At 40.0% G+C, this 19,686-nt stretch overlaps 1 protein-coding gene across 3 annotated transcripts in view; it reads right to left on the bottom strand.

The window, feature by feature from the left end:
* The window catches only part of sfswap (splicing factor SWAP), a 57,674-nt gene that overhangs the window by 2,312 nt on the left and 35,676 nt on the right, over window positions 1-19,686 (bottom strand). For all 3 annotated transcript variants that reach the window (XM_084935035.1, XM_084935037.1, XM_084935038.1), the window contains exons 15-18: window positions 14,641-15,071; window positions 13,614-13,745; window positions 12,475-12,615; window positions 10,728-10,800 (exon numbers count right to left, since the gene is read on the bottom strand). In XM_084935035.1, the coding sequence (XP_084791161.1) occupies window positions 10,728-10,800; window positions 12,475-12,615; window positions 13,614-13,745; window positions 14,641-15,071 (777 nt within the window). The remainder of the gene's footprint in view (window positions 1-10,727; window positions 10,801-12,474; window positions 12,616-13,613; window positions 13,746-14,640; window positions 15,072-19,686) is intronic.

The raw sequence follows: 19,686 nt of genomic DNA, 5'->3' as shown, positions 1-19,686 counted from the left end.
GACGCACACCCACTCATTTTGTTCTATAAGAAGGCCTGAAGACACACACTGGTCGCTTTACACAACGCAACTACAAAGCTACTTTCTAATTGTGTGTCTGTGCTTTTAAATGCCGCCTGGCTTTACGCTGAGAAGTACAGCACAGTATTTCCTTATTTGACTGCAAAATTACACCAAAAATGTAAAAAATTTTTCACAGGAAGCTTTAGTATTAAATGTAAACATTTGTGATATCGTAACATTTGTATGTTGGTAATAGTGGGGAAATAGAAGGAATAGATCGTGCGAGGTGCACACCTTCATCTACTAAAGAACACGGCCTCTATTTACACAGTTTTGCTGTTGTGTGTGGGGTGGAAATCAGATTGTGGCTGCGGTTATTATTGACCGGCTTCTTTAGAAAACAATGCGAGACTGTTTGGAAGCAAACAGATATCACTCCTGCCTTTCTGTTGTATTTCTGATAAAGCTGTGCCAGAATCCTGTCATGAAATTAAACAAAAGGAAATGTCACACATTACAAGGACAGCTTTATTTTTTCACTGAATTGGGATGTTGGGTTTTTTTCCTCATTAGGACAAACTATTTTCCTTGTATGCTGTCAGTTAACCACATTTACCTGTTTAGGATTGGAACCTAATGTTACAAACACTAGGCCTGAAAAACTAACATGGAAGCACTATTTATAACTCTCACTGGGCCCTTAAGACAGTTTTAAAACTATAACCAGTGGGTCAAGTTAGGAAGTGGGATTACAGAAATAAGGGCGTCACATATTTGCTTTTAACGGCAACAACCGTTAAAAAAAACAAACAAACAAAAAAAAACTGTTAGGAAAATCTTGAGGGAGCAATGTAGCAGCCACATGTATTGATATCTAGCCTTTCTGTCATTAGATTCCCCTCCAAGAAACTATGCAGTGTTTGAGATACCCACACTCCTAATTTAAAACACTCCCAGTCCCAGTGCAGTTCACTGTAAAGGTGAACAAAGTATCTTTCAAATGTACAGCAACAGGGAAGACGGGAAAGAAGACAGAGGAACACAGACAAACACGAGAGAAATAAGAGCTGGAATGAAGCAAATAGCAACTAGGCACCCGGAGGGAAGCAGAGCCCATTAGGCAGATGAGGATGTGCTGAATTATTCAAGATGTGTTTGTAAAACATCACAGATGGGGTATAAGTAGTTAGCGGTTTTGAATCAGAGTATGTTGCAGCAGCATGTTTCCACCAGCTAGCTTGTGTTGCTATGTTGAGATGAAGGTGGGAGAAGCGACTACGAGATAATGAGAAAGAAACCGAAATAGGACTTTTTTTTTGTTGTTGTTGATGACAGAAGAATCAAGAGATGTTCATTGTGGAACACACACACACACACACACACACACACACACACACACACACACACACACACACACACACACACACACACACAGAGCCAGGTGAGCGAGTTAGTTTCACTTCAGTTGAAGTTATTCCAGTGTTCATAGAAGAGTTAGTGTGAACGCAGAGGCAACAGTATCGACCTGCATTACATCGACTCCCAGAAGCTCTAGAAATCCAGCACACTGCAGCCTCACTGTAAGATGCTGTCTAGTATGTACAGTATTCAATACATGTGAGAGCACCGCTGTGTTTATTAAATGACTTAAAACTGTATCGCCGCTTAATTAATGCATTAGTCACAACCTGAAAAAGAGTATCTCGCCTTTTAAATGGCGTGGATATCGTGATGTGAACCGGTGGCTTCTGAAGACTGTCTTGAATCCTTGAGATGAACATTTTCACCATTGCTGTCTTAGTATTTTAAAATTGGATGTGAAACTGCATGCCCATTCGCTCCTAACTCTGCTCTAGGCTCATCTTTTTATATCGTGTCCAGTTTTACACCTACAGTGAGGTGAAAAAGAGCTTTTAGTCACACTAAAAATGTTTCAGATCCTCAAACAAATTATAATATTTGGCAAAGATAATCTGAGTAAATACAAAATGTAGCTTTAAATGAGGACTTTATTTATTAAAGGAAAAAAAGTAATCCGAACCTACCTGGCCATGTGTAAAAAAGTAATTACCCTCTTGTGAAAGTATGGATTAAATGATTACTCACATTTATGCAAAGTTGAGTTCAATTTCCCTCACCACACCCAGGACTGATTAATGTCAGACTTACTGAATAATGAAATCACTTAAACAGCACCTGTCTGACAAAGTAAAGCCTAAAAGATCCTAAAAGCAACTCATCATGCCATGATCTAAAGGAGCAGCTGGAACTGACATCCATCAGTCTGGAAAAGGTTATAAAGACATTTCTAAGGCTTTAGGACTCCAGCGAACCACAGAGAGAGCCATTATCAACAAATGGAGAAAACCTGGAACAGTGGTGAACCTTCCCAGGAGTGGCCGGCCTACTAAAATTCATTTCCCATCCAGGAGGTCACAAAAGAGCCCAGAACAAAATCTAAAGAGTCACAGGCCTCGCTTGTCTCAGTTAAGGTCAGAGTTCACGATTCATAACAAGAAAGAGCCTGGGTAAAAATGGCATCCATGGGAGAGTTTCACAGCGAAAAACAATCTGCTGACCAAAACGTACAGAAAGGACACAACACACACACACACACACACACACACACACACACACACACACACACACACACACACACACACACACACACACACACACACAGGCTTTGGAGAGTCTGGACCAACTGACATGCTTGGCATGACCTTAACAAGAGGAGCTATTAAAGTGTGACTAATATGCAAAAGAGAAAAAGCACTGAATGGGCTGCATCTGTCTAAAATCATCACTGATCTAACAGTTCTTCAGGGAGACTAATGATACATTAGAAAAACAAATATTAAACACAGTTGAAGCAATAATCAGGAGGTAGAGAACAAGCCATGGTCCCACTCAGAATCAGAGTGGCTGTTCGCTGCCAAACACACTGAACTACTTGCACATCTTTGAAAACAGACGGACAAGTGCTTTACCCTGGGCACAGGGGTTATCGCTGGAAATTACAGCTTCTGTGTTGGCTCAGGCAGTGTGAAGAAAATAGCATAACATCAGCTTCTATGGACAGTGCCCCCCCAAAAATACCATTTGCTCTTCAACATAAATGTGCAAGATTACACTTTGCTAAAGTACCAGAAAAGAAGCCTGATTGACACTGGGAGCACCTCCTTCAGTCAAATGGGAATATTTTTGATATTTTCCTCTGATGAAATTAGGGCTGCCACAAACGATTATTTTGATAGTCGACTAGTCACCGATTAGTCGACTAATCAGATCATCATCCATTGGACGTACAGCGTACAGCTTATTGCACCAGCAGCATCTGCTCTTATATAACTATCATTAGCTTACAGCTTTGAGTGTTTAAGGTATGTGCTAACTAAAAATAAAGACAAGATGATAGTTTATTAAATTTTAATGAAATTTGCAGATTGTTTCGGTGAAGTTTAATAAACTCCTTGCTATCTAAAATATAACAGGACGGAGTATATTCTCGACCATCTCACACTTCTGATAATCAGTTGTCTGCTTGACGTTTATTCAGCTGTGTAAAAACTATAACTTTAATCTCAGCCAAACAGATTTTACTCAGGAACAAATAAAATACTAAAAAAAGCCAAACAATTACATTTTTAAGTTATCCAAGTGACTTATATGAGTTTAACCTGAGTAGCGAAAGACGGCGGTGGGTTTGAAAACAATCTGCCGGGAGTCCGGTGTTCTCACGGGCTCCAGTGAGCCTTGCCCCCGGCTAGCTATCGAGCTAGTGGGTAACAGACGTCTCCGAAAACGTCGGAGCGCTTTTGAAAACATGTGGTGTCTTGATAAACTGAGCAGATATTTGAGGTTTACACAGTTACATTCTCGCCTGAAAATACGTTAAACGTTTATTTTGTGACCCAGAAAGAATAATAAGAGTAATATTAAAACTAACTAGCTGCTGCCATTGTTGGAAACTGAGCTGGGCTGTGCTATGAATTCTGGGACAGAGCTAGTGATGTGCGGATCGATCCTGAAATATCGATTCCTCCGATACCAGTCATTTATGTTCTAGAATCGATTTTCACATTAAAATATCGATATTTTAGTAATTTAGGGTAAATTTGTAGTTTATCATTAACAGGAACAGAGTGGAAAGAAACTATAACATTCGGATTGTCTACATTCAAAGGAACTACTTCCTCTTCCGCCTTTCATAAGAAACTGTGCGAAATACGGCTGTATAAATGTCTCGCAGCCGCTGGCGTGCTCACTCACAACAATGGCTGAGCGTAGTTGGAGTCATGTGCGGACGTATTTTACCTCCACAAACAGCTGAGACGTGGTTTGCGATACATGTGGCAAAAAAAGTAAGGTGTTGTGGCCATACTTGCCAACCTTGAGACCTCAGAATTAGGGAGACATTCGAAAGGGCTGTTGGGGGGGTGATAAATACATTTTGCAGTGTTTATTTATCGGATACAATACGTTAAATGTCACCGTTGTTATTGGCCGGCCCGGAAACAGCGGGGGTGTCCAAATTCAGAGGCTGCTTCCACCTGAGGACCCGGCCTTCGCGGTCTAAAGAAAGCCGGGTAGTACGTCACGAGCTCCCTCGGTGGAGTGAAACTCTGCCGTCTGCTCCTTGCTATCTAAAATATAACCGGGCGCTGACTTAAACTCTCGACCGTCTCACACTTCTGTTTAATCAGTTTTCTGTTTGACGTTTATTCAGCTGTGTGAAAACCCCGGAGGAACCCTCCCGAGGGATTAATAAAGTTTTATTTAATATAATCTAATCTAATAACTTTAATCTCAGCCAAACCGATTTACTCACGAACAAATAAAACACTGAAAAAGCCAAACAATAAAATTTTTAAGTTATCAAAGTGACTTATACAGGTCCTTCTCAAAAAATTTGCATATTGTGATAAAGTTCATTATTTTCTGTAATGTACTGATAAACATTAGACTTTCATATATTTTAGATTAATTACACACAACTGAAGTAGTTCAAGCCTTTTATTGTTTTAATATTGATGATTTTGGCATACAGCTCATGAAAACCCAAAATTCCTATCTCAAAAAATTAGCATATTTCATCCGACCAATAAAAGAAAAGTGTTTTTAATACAAAAAAAGTCAACCTTCAAAAACTTATGTTCAGTTATGCACTCAATACTTGGTCGGGAATCCTTTTGCAGAAATGACTGCTTCAATGCGGCGGGACATGGAGGCAATCAGCCTGTGGCACTGCTGAGGTGTTATGGAGGCCCAGGATGCTTCGATAGCGGCCTTAAGCTCATCCAGAGTGTTGGGTCTTGCGTCTCTTCTGGCGCTTCTGCCGCTGTTTCTGGTTCAAAAGTGGCTTGACCTGGGGGAATGCGGCACCTGTAGCCCATTTCCTGCACACGCCTGTACACGGTGGCTCTGGATGTTTCTACTCCAGACTCAGTCCACTGCTTCCGCAGGTCCCCCAAGGTCTGGAATCGGTCCTTCTCCACAATCTTCCTCAGGGTCCGGTCACCTCTTCTCATTGTGCAGCGTTTTCTGCCACACTTTTTCCTTCCCACAGACTTCCCACTGAGGTGCCTTGAACAGAGGCTGTTGCCTCTGTGAACAGCCTATTCGTTCAGAAATTTCTTTCTCTGTCTTACCCTCTTGCTTGAGGGTGTCAATGATGGCTTTCTGGACAGCAGTCAGGTTGGCAGTCTTACCCATGATTGCGGTTTTGAGTAATGAACCAGGCTGGGGTTTTTTAAAAGCCTCAGGAATCTTTTGCAGGTGTTTAGAGTTAATTCGTTGATTCAGATGATTAGGTTAATAGCTCGTTTAGAGAACCTTTTCATGATATGCTAATTTTTTGAGATAGGAATTTTGGGTTTTCATGAGCTGTATGCCAAAATCATCAATATTAAAACAATGAAAGGCTTGAACTACTTCAGTTGTGTGTAATTAATCTAAAATATATGAAAGTCTAATGTTTGTCAGTACATTACAGAAAATAATGAACTTTATCACAATATGCAAATTTTTTGAGTAGGACCTGTATATCATGTTTAACCCGAGTAGCGAAAGACCGCGGGGGTTTGAAAACGATGTGCTGGTCGGCTTAGATATTTGAAGTTTACACAGCTACATTCTCACCTGAAAATATGTTAAAAGTTTTTTTGCGACCCAGAAAGAGAAATAAGAGTAATATTAAAACTAAGTCGCTGCCGTCATTGTTGGAAACTGGAATTGGCTGGGCCGCACTATGAATTCTGCGATATGGTTTTTCAATTTTGTTGTCTGGGTGGAAAATCGGGAGATTTTCGGGAGGGGCACTGAAATTTGGGATTCTCCCAGAAACATCGGGAGGGTTGGCATGTGTGGTTGTGGCAACATCATTAACCTTGTCAAACACCTCAGAGTAAATCATATCACAGAATATGACGAGCTTTTGTTGAGGCGAACTGAAGAAGAGGACAGGGACAGGTGCTGCTAGGGCGAGACAGACGTCTCTCATGGAGTCCTTTAGTGGTGCAGGCAGGCAAGGTGTTCAAATAGCGCACAACTTCAGGTTTTTTTATTTCTATATGATGAACTCTGCATTATTAAGTGATAAGAACAAGAAATCTGATGTCCTGTAATCATTATGACGCTATAATTTGAGATACAATAAATAAAATGTTTTTGTACAAAGTATCGGTATCGGATCAGTATTGTCGATACCACCCTGAATATTACTTGGTATCGGATCGGAAAGGAAATCAGTGGTATCGCACATCACTAGACAGAGCTACTTCTTCTTCTTCAGGGTTTAACGACAGCTGGCATCCTTGTACATGCAGTGCTGCCATCTTCTGCTTCAGTCCGTTATTACACTCTTAAATCCTACTACTTATTCCTGCGTCTTTTGTGATCTTACAAAGCTTCAAACGACGCGTCGACTATTAAATCATTCGTCGACGATTTTGATAGTCGACGTAATCGTGACTAGTCGACTAATCGTGGCAGCCCTAGATGAAATCCAGCAGGCTACACATGAACCTGCCCAAGACTGCCACAGTGAATACATAGTCATAAGAGTAAAGAATGGAGGTGGAAATAAAGATGAGATGGGCTGCACGGACACAAAAACTGTTGGAAGAGGACACAGATGTCACCGTGAATGCCTGAGGATATGACAAACTCCCGTCAGACGAGATGACCTCCAGCCTCCAGAAGCACGGCAACAGAGGAATATTCCTGCATGATAACAATCTAAAGCACACAGCAGACACACTGTGATGTGGTTAAGTATGTCACCTAATGTCAATCCAATATACCTTGGGAAGATTTTAAAGAAAGGCAGAGCAACATAAACCCTCCAGACTGTCTATGAATAATGGCAGAACACTTCTCCAGATTTGGCGCCACATAAAAATCGATGCGAAAGACAATTAAAAAAAGAAAAAGAAAAGTCAGTGGACAAACAAAGTACAGAAGAAATAAAAGATCCAAGTTTACATGCGAGTAAACGCTCTGCTCAGCTTAGAGAAACACATTCCCAGTAAGGTGACACAGTTCTGAATAATCAGTCTTTTAGGTGATATTGCACAGGGCTGTACTCCCACGTTTGACACTTTATGTTTACCTGCATGCTAGGTTTATTTCGCTCAGTTGGAGGAGAATCCGTGTATCAAAATAATGCATTGCAGAGGCAAGTATAAATTAAATTACTGACATTTAATCAGAGAGGTTTATGGTGATGTAGACTTAAAAATCAAAGTACGTACAGACATTTTTAGGCTTCTCAAAGTTCTCCTAAGGTTTTCAACAGCAGTCAAATACAAGTAGATTAGGAGCAAAACACTTGTGTGCTTTAGGAAAGAGATAAAAGCTACATAATAAATATGAATCTAAATGAGCACAATGTCCAAATGAGGACTGACAGGACTCAACAGTAACTGCTCGTGTTTTTGCACTTTTGTTTTGTGGATTTTACAACAATTTTAAGGAGAATCATTAAACAGACATGAATAAAGACAGTGTTTAAGAATATCAATGATCTCTGTGGATTATATAACGCTTCGTCTGTAGAAGTGATACGCGTGAATGCACTTATCTGAGGTGCACTTCTGAAAGCAACAAAATAGTGGCTATAAATTGTCTATAGCAATTTAAAAACATGCAGGCAAGGACAGTGCCTGCCAGGGGTCAGAATTTATTGACGAGCCGTGTGTGAGGTTACACTGTGAGTTACGGGTGTGTAGCACTTACTCAGATGCAACTGTTTTTCATTTTTCGCACCCAAATGAGACAAAACACCAACACAGCCTGCCACTTATCTACATTAAACAGGCCCAATATGACCCAGACGCACTATAACAATACAGCAATAATTATGTGACACCAATAAACACGTTGGTTCTCCTTTGGTCTGGAGGTGCCTCTCACTGTCAAAATCAAAGGAGAACCTGATGCTACGATGTGCTTTTATATTTTGAGGCATTCTGTGCTTCAGCAGTTTGAGGAACAAATACCCCGTTGCATAAAACAAGACCGACATTTTTAACTCCAGTAATCTGAGTTTGTCTTGGAGGAACATGAGCGGTCTGCACAGAGCCGGAAACTGTTCTGGCAACACAACGCCATCAGTTTTTGGGAATGCTGAGATGCTGCACAAGCGCTAATTGTACTGTTGTGTTGTTTTGCGTGTGTTCGCAGAGTTTTCAGCCATGCAGCCTATTTGTCAGCCACAAAATGAAAGGGTGGACTAACTGGCATTGTCCCATCTAGAAAACTACAGGATAGCTGCTGTAATCCATGTCAGTGCCACCTTATCAGGCTGCATCAGAAACAATTGTATGCAAATGTTGGATTACTGTTAAATGCATGGCACTGATGTAAGCAGTGTGTAAAATTCTCGCACGCACGCACGCACACACGCACGCACACACGGTATTTTAACATTTGGTTTAGTCAACTGTCAGAAAGTGGCTACACGCAGAGCTCTATGTGCAGTTACTGTAATTTTACAGCTGGAAGTGTCTATGCTGTGCTCATCACTCAACAGGAGACTATGGGTTGCATTAGGGCATGACGACAGTGGCAACTATCCAATCAAACCTTTTCAGTAAGTTTTCTTTGGGTGTTTTTTATTAAAAGAGAAAAGAAAAGCCTGACAATTAATTTTTTTAAGCAATTTGGGGAAAGTGACTTCTCATCCTGCGCTCCCAGGATGAGATGCGCAGGGCCGAAGAGCAATCTGGAGCCAAGATGCACTGCCACGATGAGAAGTGATGAGAAGCAAAACTGACACAAGGTTCAGCTTTTAAGTTGAAGCGACAACTTCTTAGCAAACACTCGCTTATTTACACATCATGTGTGTCGTTTAGTGCCAAGCAGGTAGTGTATGGCGAGCTTTTACAGCTTTAGGCTTAAACCCAAGCTTCCAAAACTGTGGGCTTAGTTTTTACACAGCTAAGTAATAAACTAAAAAAAGTTATAAAGTTATGTGAAGCCAACCTCTGCTTCTCTGTTGCATTATAAAATGTAAAAGAAAAAAAACACATGGGGTATAAAACCATACTGAATGTTGAAACCTGCCATTTTCTTAACTTGAACTGACAACTTGCTGAACTTGACCTTGTGTTTCTCAGCAGTAGTGGTAATGGTCCTTCTTGTCTGAATTTACAAGTACCACTGGAGAAAACATTTTCAAGACCATGTGCTGCTTCTGCCTCCTTCCTTTGCAGTGAAGTGAAATCCATCTCCCAAAAGACTTCGGCAAGTTTGCAGAGGTTTCTGTTTTTGCCTCTCGCTTCATCGGTGCCAACTAATATTCAGTCTCTCTTATCCTAAATTCTTGGCGAAGCTCCCAGGATGAGATGCGCAGGGCCGAAGAGCAATCTGGAGCCAAGATCCACTGCCACGATGAGAAGTGCTGTTTGTTTATTAAAATAAGAGCACATGTACCCCTAACACCGGTAAACAAGACCTCAGCAACACGGTTCAACAATGTTATCCAACAAAACACTATTAGAAACCTGCGCCTCCGCCATCAACCGGTCAACCATCAGTCGACTATAAACTTAGCAGACACTTTTAACAAATCGAGGCCATCTGCAAATCCGTTCTCACCGCTTTGTTTTGACAAGTGTTACTTCCAAGGTTATGAGAGAAATTGTCAAGTTACATTTTCATCCAAATCAAAACGGATGACAAGTCCCAGAGGCAAGCAAAATCATGACGGTTTAATATCGGTCGTTCCGTGGCAACGAACCAAATTCAATTTGCTGCGGATGATCATTCAATATGGCTGAAAGCGAGTGAACCTGGAGTCCGCACAGTTTTCTTAACGACAGTTTCAAACTGTCAAGAAACAAAATCAGACTGGCAGTTTTTCTCCAGGTATGATGCATGAGATTGGATTACACTGCCACTGAATACAGAGTGCAGCTTTATCACATTTGCACCACATATAAATGTAAGACAACGGCCTCCCCATGGTTCAAACAAACAAATATAGCACACCGACGTGCTGTAAAAACACACAGAAGGTACAGGGAGAAGTGGATAAATATAAAATGAGTTCAAGTCCAAAGCTCTAAAAACTAGCTATATTTTGGTGTATGAAAGAGAACAGCACTTTCCATCCTTCCTCTTTGCATGATGGAAACAAAGAACACCACTAAGTACTTTCATTGGATGGGATGGAAAAGTTCAGCAGGGGATGCATCTGGGATAAGAGCAAAGAACAATACCTGAGTTATTTTAGACTGAACAGAGGATACTATGGATGAGGACACTGCCTTGTCTTTCTCCAGAGAACCACCCCTGAAAAGAAAACAGAGGAGAAGGACACAAAAGAGTCAAAAAGCATAAAATCAATCATGTAAACAGGAGAGAATATTCAATATTTATGATGTTTCTCTGAAATGCCCAAAGTTCGACAGGCATCGAGAGCGACAGAAAGAAAAGATGGAAGGAAGGAAAGAGGTGAAAGAAGTGTCCTGTAACACTGAAATATCCATCTAGAGCTAAAAGACCAAACACAGACAGAGTATTTAATCATGCAGACAAATTTCAGGCCTCAAGTTCAGCTTCACGGCTCCGTCCGAAGCTTAAATGTCTCTACAGTCCAGCATTTCATAATTCATCAAGAGATTAAAAAAAAGGAACAAATCATGTCCAAGTTGATTGAACACAACAGGTGAACACAACTGCAGAAAAGACCGCTGCTCATGATAAAAATTTTAGCCTTTCAAACGTTTGTGCGTGTGCACGGCACTCAGTACAAAGTACTACCTGCCCCTCCCGCTGTTATTATGGCATCATGATCTAGGTTCCTTTCCCCGGAGAAAGTAAACAGCAAAACCTTTCATGCTTTCACCCACAGTTTAGGAAGAAATGGCAACAAAAGACTGTCTTCTATTGGAATGACTCCTGCGTCTGCCAGGATAATTGCGCCCCACATGAAAAGACGAGCATTTGCTAAATCTATGGAAGAAAAAGCATTCTCCTTCGTAACAAAGCGCATGAGACGGCTGATATACTGGTTAAGCAGAGCTTTTAAAAACATTAAATTATGGTGCATGCAATACTTCAGTTTGAACATAAAAGGAACTGTTGTGTTTTTCAATTTTGCAGAAGTCAAAAATATTTACATTGTTTCCTGTTTTCCCAGAAGCCTGTTTTTTAATGACGGCAGATTTTAAAAGTTATGCTGGGTTACACAAACTAAAGACTGAAAAATAAAACTTTTATACATTAAACTACAAAACAAGTGAACATCCACAAACGCACCGATTGGTATCAGCTAGAAGGCATGACGCTTAAAATCTGGAAACTTTGCAATAAAACTTTGGAAATAAAAGAGGTGGAATTTTAAATATTGTTATTTTGTAATTAACAGGCTCTATTTACCAACAAGCCACAAGTTCATAATAAGTCCTTCTCTTTTAGTTAGATATTGAAGTGAACAGAGTGCGCCTGGCCAACATTTAATCTTCTTGCATTGAAAAGTCAACACGCTGCTAAAGTGGCAGACTACCAACTGCAAGTCTTATCAAGTCTGTGGCCAAGATCATTAATGCGCTTTTGCCCTTGTGATCTTTAAGCTGAAAGACCCAAGCTGTGCGCTGTGATATCAGGAGAGCAAACACTGTTCAGTAGAAGGAGTTTAGAAACACAAAAAAACAACAACAACAACAACATAAAAATAAACATTTCTAAATATTAGTCAGTGAAAAAGAGTGCATCAGCATAACCTCTGTTAGGTTCTTAAAACGGCAGCAGCTGGAGTGTTTGATTATCAGACCTAAAGGAACAATCTATTGTTGCAAATAAGAGAGATTTAAATGCAAGAATACATCTTCTCATTTACTTGAAGCTAAAACAAAAACAAAAAAAACCCAAAACAAAACATTTAAGCCTTCAGTAAAGAGACTTTCATTTACATCTACATGCTGGATGCAAGCTGGATTATTGACAAGCGTCTGGAGGGGTTACCTTGAGTGAGCCAGGCTGGAGGCGGGGCTCGCTGATGGAGACAAAACTCTGCCGGGTGAAGAGTATGGTGAGAACGAGGAGGCCGCAATTTGCATCTGTCCTGAGGATGACAAGGAGCTCCTCTGCTGTTCAGGAGGAGACCTGACAAAAGCAAGAAGAGCACAGCAGGAGCTAAAAACTAAAACGTCTCAATCAGATATTAACACTGCACAATAAACAGTGGTGGTTTGTATCTGCCAAGCCTTGCATGAAATATTGGTGTACTCAAAACAAAATAAACATCTTTAATTATAATTTAACTGAGCATATGAACTGCTGTAATATACACCCTTAACTTCACAGGCCAATTAAACTCTATTTAAGAGGCATTTTGCATAGTTATTCCCAGTATCTTACTCTGGTTTGAACAATTCCCTGCAAATTTCATTCAGTTACAAGATTTTAGAGGATTTTCTTGCTTGTGCTGTTTTTTGTTTATAATATTGTAATATTAGTATTGCCTTGTGGTAACAACTAGTCCATTTCATAAGGCTTCATTCTTTCATCATTATCGTGATGAGAGGTCTGTTTCTGGTTTAGCTCTTTCTTTTGGACGGATGCCTTAAAAAATCTTTAGAGACTCTTTGGTATGTTGCAGAATTCCCAGGTGAATCAATGACAGGAGGCTGCCCAGTGCCTAAAGCAGTGAAACGCTAGTGAGCATATTTTTTAAAAAAAACTGTACTTCTATTTTTTTGTAACAATGCCTATTTATCTGTCGGTATCAAGCGACTGTTGTACAATTATAAAGACAAAACTATATTTACTGGGATGAACTTTGCAGTGCATTTACCAAAACTTCCTCATGCCCTCCCCTTTTTGGGGAATCAAACCGTCTTCTAGTTACATGAAGTTGGCCTTAATGACACATGGAAAACCTTGAACACTGATAACGGTTCCCCTGTTGCTTTTGTAAAAATAAAGAAAACTAAAGAATATCAAGAAAATATGGACTAACCACCCAAGAGTTGCATCATTAGTGCCCCTCTCAGCCTTAAAGGCTGCAAAAATCAATGTTTTTAGTGTGAAAACAAAGCTGCATGTGAGGACCTATGACTTTTTTCGCAGCACACGGTGAAGACACCTGCTGTTAGATTTACCTGGATCTTGAAAGCCCCCTGGGCAAGTTGGAGCTGCTGCTGGGATGATAGTGTTCCCGCTCTTTCTCCTCGCGTCTCCTTTCTGATGAGTTGCCCCTTCTGTCCTTTCTTCCTGGGGAGTGTGAACGGGATCTGGACAGAGAGCAGAACAAAGAGAATGAAAGATGGAAGAAATCGTTAAATATCAGAAGGCAGAACATGAGAGAGAAGCAAATGTATTGGAAATAAAGAAAAAGAGGAGAAGAGTGAGGCAGAAAAAAAAATGATAAGCCTAATGGAGTTAAAGTGAAAAAGAAAAAAAAGGCGACATGAGGGCTTTGCACAACTGAAAATGAAGAAAAGATAGGTTTGAATAAGACTTTTAATTATTTCAGTAAACTTTTGGAAGACCTGAACGTGGTGCAATTTACAGATAAACACTGTTTAAATACTGAGGAACTGAACAGGACAAAAAAATCATTATTCAGTTCATTACTTTAATACAAGTTATATAAAAGGACTCACAAAATGGAAATACTACTTTTATTCTTAACTAGGCAGAAAAGCATTAAGTATTCATAAATATTTTAAGAAATTAATAACCTTGTCAGATTTCTTTCCATAAAGGGCATAGCCAAATTTATTTTGTCCCACTGCCCAATGTGCAGAACATGCATGCCATTTACAAACACAGCATAGCAAGGCTGGAAAATGAAACAACCAGGATAAGATTAAGAATACAGCCTGCGTGTGTGCGTCTCTTTCCTATCACAATGTTCTAATAGTTGAACCTCTCAGTTCAGTTACCTTGCTCAAAACAAACAAACAAAAAAAAAAAAAAATCCCCAAACCCCACAAATCTGTAGAAAGGCAGCATAAACTCAAAGCAAAACATAATGACAAAAAAGAAATAACAGAAGGTATTAAAAGCTTCTTTTCAGCCGCCTGTGGCTGGAGTGAGCAGCATCACTGTTGCATTCATTCTGACTTTTTTGTGGTGGATTAAAAGAAATAAAAAAAGACTGAGTTTTTAGTGGGAGCGTCTTACCTGGACCTGCGGGATCTCCTGTAGGCACTGGGAAGGGAGTGTTTGCTCTTTGATCTCGATGCTGACCTGGATCTTGACCTCCTCTTGTGTTTTTTCTTCTTTTTGTCTTTGTCCCTCCCTTTGTTCCTATCCTTGTCTCTGTCTCTCTGTCTGTCCCTGTCTCTGTCTCGATCTCTGTTTCGATCTCTGTTTCGATCCCTATCTCGATCTCGATCTCTGTCACGATCTCTGTCACGATCTCTGTCGCGTTCTGGACCTTTGGAGGAGGTAATATACGAGGAAGATGATGATGACGAGACGGATGGGGGCTCCCTGCTGTGGTGGCTTCTATGGTTCTCCACAGACGATCTTTGATCCTGAGCATAAACAGGTGGTGCAGGGGATACTTGAGGAGGTGCAGGATCCGCGAAAGCAGAAAAAGCTTCTTGCAGCTAAAGAAAGACAAAATAAGTACAGAGAGCAAACAAACGTCAGTATTATTTTGTTGTTTATTTCCCCCCACATGCACAGTACCTTCCTATATCTGATATTGTGGACAATTAACAAGCTCGTCTACTTAAAAAGATGAAGGCAATGGACAACCCTGGCTGGAATGTGTTTACCCCAGCTGGGGGAACACTGTGCAAGTAATTAGGTTAACTGGTGACAGATCAGTAACATAACTGGGTATTAAACGAGCATCTTAGAGAGCCATTGTTTCTCTAAAACATAGGCAGAGTTTCACCAATCTGCAAAACACATACGTCTACAAATTGTGGAACTATTTCAAAATCCATGTTTCTCTGTACAATTCTGAAGACTTTGAATATATAACATCAAAAGATTCCTGGAATCAGTATTGGATGCTTGTGATCTTCAGGGCCTTGAGTGGTACTACATTAAAAACAGGCATAATTCTGTTATGGAAATCACTGCATGAACACAGCTCACCGTGACATTCACAAATGCAGGTGTATGATTTATCGTGAACAGAAGCCACAGATAAACATGAACCAAAAACGCCACTCTGGGCTAAAGCTAATTAAAAATGGACTGAGGCAAAGTGGAAAACTGTTGGTCAAATGAATTTAAATGTGAAATGTCTTTTTGGAAAACATGAATGCTCCGTCCTCCAGACTAAAGAGGAGAGGGAGGATGTGGCTTTTTCCAAAGCAAAGTTCAAAAGCCTGCATCTCTGATGGTAGCTTGCATATCTGGAAAGGTGCCATGAAAGCTCAAAGGTATATACAGGTTTTAGAGCAACATATGCTCCAATTCAGACAACAACTTTTTCAGGGAAGGTGTTGCATATTTCATATCATTCCATATTTACATCTAGATGAGGCCTTTCTCAGCAAGACATTGCTCAACTGCATACTGCATCTATTCCAACAGCATGGCTGCCTGCAGTCCACACCTTTGACCAGCTGACAGCATTCGTTGTATCACTAAATTTACAATCCCAGAAGTCCCACAATTGTTGAGCAGTTAGCTACTATCAGACAACAATGAGACAATAGTCCTCTCTCAAAGGGGGGGGGGGGTGTTGCTACACAGTGGCCTTGTCCCACGTTTTTTGACACATGTAGCTGCCATCAATTTTAATATGCCCTTTTAAAAAACAAGAAAAAGAAAAAGGACATATACTCCTAGAAATATTTGATATATTCTCTGTTTTATATTGTAAGTAATGATTGCATTTTGTTTTTATTCACATTTACACAGTCACACAAACGTTTTGGAGGTGTGGTTGTATTACACTATATTATGCTATAGATAGCGGAGATACCACGGGAAATATAAGGGTAAAATATGTCTAGTCTGTATTCACGTATGGTGGTTAAAAATGCTTTAGATAAATTTGATTAATTGTTTTCTTAATTTTCTAACTTGACTTATTTTCTGCTCTAAGGCCTACAGCTGCACAGTGTCTAAAATCACAAAAGGTGAAGAAGAAAAATGTATTTGAGGGTTTTTTTTTCTCTCTTTAGAGACGGTACTATAAATAGTCATATGCACACTGAAAGGGACAAGGGATTGTAACAAGGCTGGCTCAGGAAAAGTGAAAGTTTCTTACTCTCCTGGGAAATTATTGCTCATATTCTCTCCTTTAAAACAGAAGGAAAACTGTGGTTACACAACACAGTGCAGCCCTCTGGCTACACACTGTGTTACAACTGTCAGCTGCAAAGTGCCTCTAATTACCCCAGTGTGAGTCTGTCTGTTCATTTCAGATTGGTCAGCTGCTGGATTCACACTGAAAAACTGGCTTCAGTCCATCAGCGGATTAAATATAGCAATAGATTTTCCAAGGACAGACTTTATCTAACAGGGTTAGGTCTTAGATTGCTCCTGAGACGGCCAATTTTAAATTTGTGTATATTCCCGGTACTAAAGGGGCATCTGGATGAAAAAGAACATCAAACGGCATCCTTTATGCGGTGAGATAAAAAAAAAAAAGATTATGAGTTCTGCAATAAAGCAATCCAAATAAATTTTTCCAACTTCAGCTTAGTATCAACAGAGCTGTCTCATGGATCTAATTCCCCTCACCCTCACCCATCTGCTAAAATTTGTCAGAAAAGAGAGAGAAAGGGACAAAGAGAAATATGGGGTGAGAGATGATGATGATGAAACAACATGAGAGAAGAAGCCAAAAAAATAGAAAGAAAATGTGCTCATGACAGAAGAAAATAAGTGTCTTAAAACAGACAGAAGCAGAGAAATGGAGGATATTTATTACACTGCAGTTTTTACACCCAATCTGGTGTCTAGCTTGAGGGAAAGATAATGAAATGATAGGAAGAAACGATGGTTTCAAATTAGGATTGGCATATGGGAGGCTTATCCCAACACCAGGCACACAAAACGTCTGCCCTCTCACACCTGTTCTAGCAAGATATAGAAGTTCAGACAGTAAGAGGCGCGGGAAAGAAAAGTACTGTCCTGGGAGCATAAAGGAACAGAAGCAAAGGGAAACTACATTTTCCAAGTCTTCGAGATTTCTCGTATACTAAAAATGACCTCGTATATAATAATAAAGAAAGCATTTATCACCTAAACCATGTGACCAACAGAGAAGAGCTCTTACACAGAGAATGGTCGTTAATTAAGCTGTCAGTTACTGAGCAATCATTATCTGCTACTGTTGGTAGCCAGTTAGGGGACCGAAAACAATATCGCTGCTTCATCAATGCCCTCCATTTCACTCCTCTTACCAACAGAACCAAAAGGTGCCATCTTTAGCACTGACATGTTCGAATGAAGCTGTAAGAGCAGCTGAATTAACACACCAAATCAGCTGAACAGATAAATGACACAAGCAAAGCCAGACTGAATCTGTACCAATCTCTGAGTATATCAATCTGCAGGAAACACAAAGCTACATATCCACCACCGTCACCATTTCAGCCAAAATGTAATAAGAAATGGCTAAAACGGCAGCAAATCACAACACTGAAAGTGTCACTTGGAAAAGGATAAATTGCCTGGGCCTGAAACGCTTAGCCAGCGGGATCCGTTTACTCATGTCAGTTTACACTATCCACTACACTGCTGCAGGATAATCAACATGATGGGTACTATGGGAAACATGGAGCGCTTACATCAACAGTTCCAAGTCAGCTCATTTTGCATCGCATCAGCAATCACATCTGTCCTCAAAGCTACTAAGAGTTCCACCAAATTGTACTAGTGAATGATCCTTCTTTGTGACCCTCCAAATTACTGCCCCTAGGATAGTCACAACAATTCGTGTTAATCACATTAATCCCTTTCGATTTCCATACACTTGCAACAAATTCAGGTAAAATTTGTTCTTCAAAGTGACTCTCCAAATTAATAAATTGGTGAACATGTCTTACTTAAAGGGGGTTAATCTGCAAAAAGCTTTAATAGAAACTGAAAAACCTATTGACTCGAACAATTACACTGCACTACTGTCTGCCTTGAGGATGTGTGACTTTTTACAATGTCCTATTCAATGTGTACCTCATATCAGCATTACGTAGATTTTACTACTTTTTCCCACCACTGAAACAAAATACTTTGAAGACTGAATACACACAAAACTCAACCTTTTTTTTTTTCCAAATATTTAACTAGTACACAGCTAATTTACAGTAGGCTATTGGCCTGACTCTTTCCTCAGGATATTTACGCTCTGATAGCCACTGCAGAAGACGGAGAACATCTGGTAAAGAAAGAAAGAGCTGGCACAGTAGTGACAGCAGGCTGTCCGTTGCCACCTGGTCTAACAGGCAATATTCCAGTTCACCACAAATCAGTTGGGCTAACATGAGGAGCTGACATGCAACATCCATCACACAGACAGGCAATCTACACATCAAATGACCACTATCAGAGACTTATTTACACTATAAAGTATTGCTGCGTTTTTGTGACAGACAAAAGGCTTTAAAAATTTGCATTATTGCAACACCTTCGTAGTACTTCACAAAGGAGAATTTTAAAACAGAATCTCCGTACCCTACATGAGGTACGGAGATTTGAGAAATAGAACAAAGGAGTGAAGAAAAGAAGTTTTCTATAATTCAGTTTGTATCTTTAGAGTGACACTGGGATTTGCTGATAGGCTCTGCTCCTCTCCACTGGAGTCTATAAACATTTTAGGGAATCTACAATTTAGGTAACTACAGCTGCATTAAGAAATTTACATACATTCATCACAGGCATGTATGTCAGCCTAATTTTGGGCTTTTAATTATTTTTTAACAGTTTTTTCCCCCCGGCTGGAATGAGTGTACAGCAGACAGCTTTAATGACTAGGAAAAAAAAAACTGGGTGCATTTTGTACTGTATTGTGTATTTTGGATTTTTAAATTATTTGTCTTGACATAAATGCTAGAGTTTATCAAAATGTGTTAGTTTTTCAGCACGGACCCAGCTTTTAAGATCAATCCACATATTTTCAATAGGGTTGAGGTTGTGGATTTGGGAAGGACATTCCAATAGCTTAATGAAGGCCTGCTTTATACAGTCCAAAATCAGTTTTGATGTATATTTGGGATCATTGTTATGGTGGAACACCTGATACTGGTGTTTCTA

The sequence above is a fragment of the Perissodus microlepis genome, chromosome 7, assembly GCF_051167445.1.
Source record: "Perissodus microlepis isolate ML-2025 ecotype Zambia chromosome 7, ASM5116744v1, whole genome shotgun sequence".
NCBI classification, from domain to species: domain Eukaryota; kingdom Metazoa; phylum Chordata; class Actinopteri; order Cichliformes; family Cichlidae; genus Perissodus; species Perissodus microlepis.
Note: the sequence above shows the minus strand (reverse complement) of the source record. Positions and strands in the feature narration are given on the sequence as shown.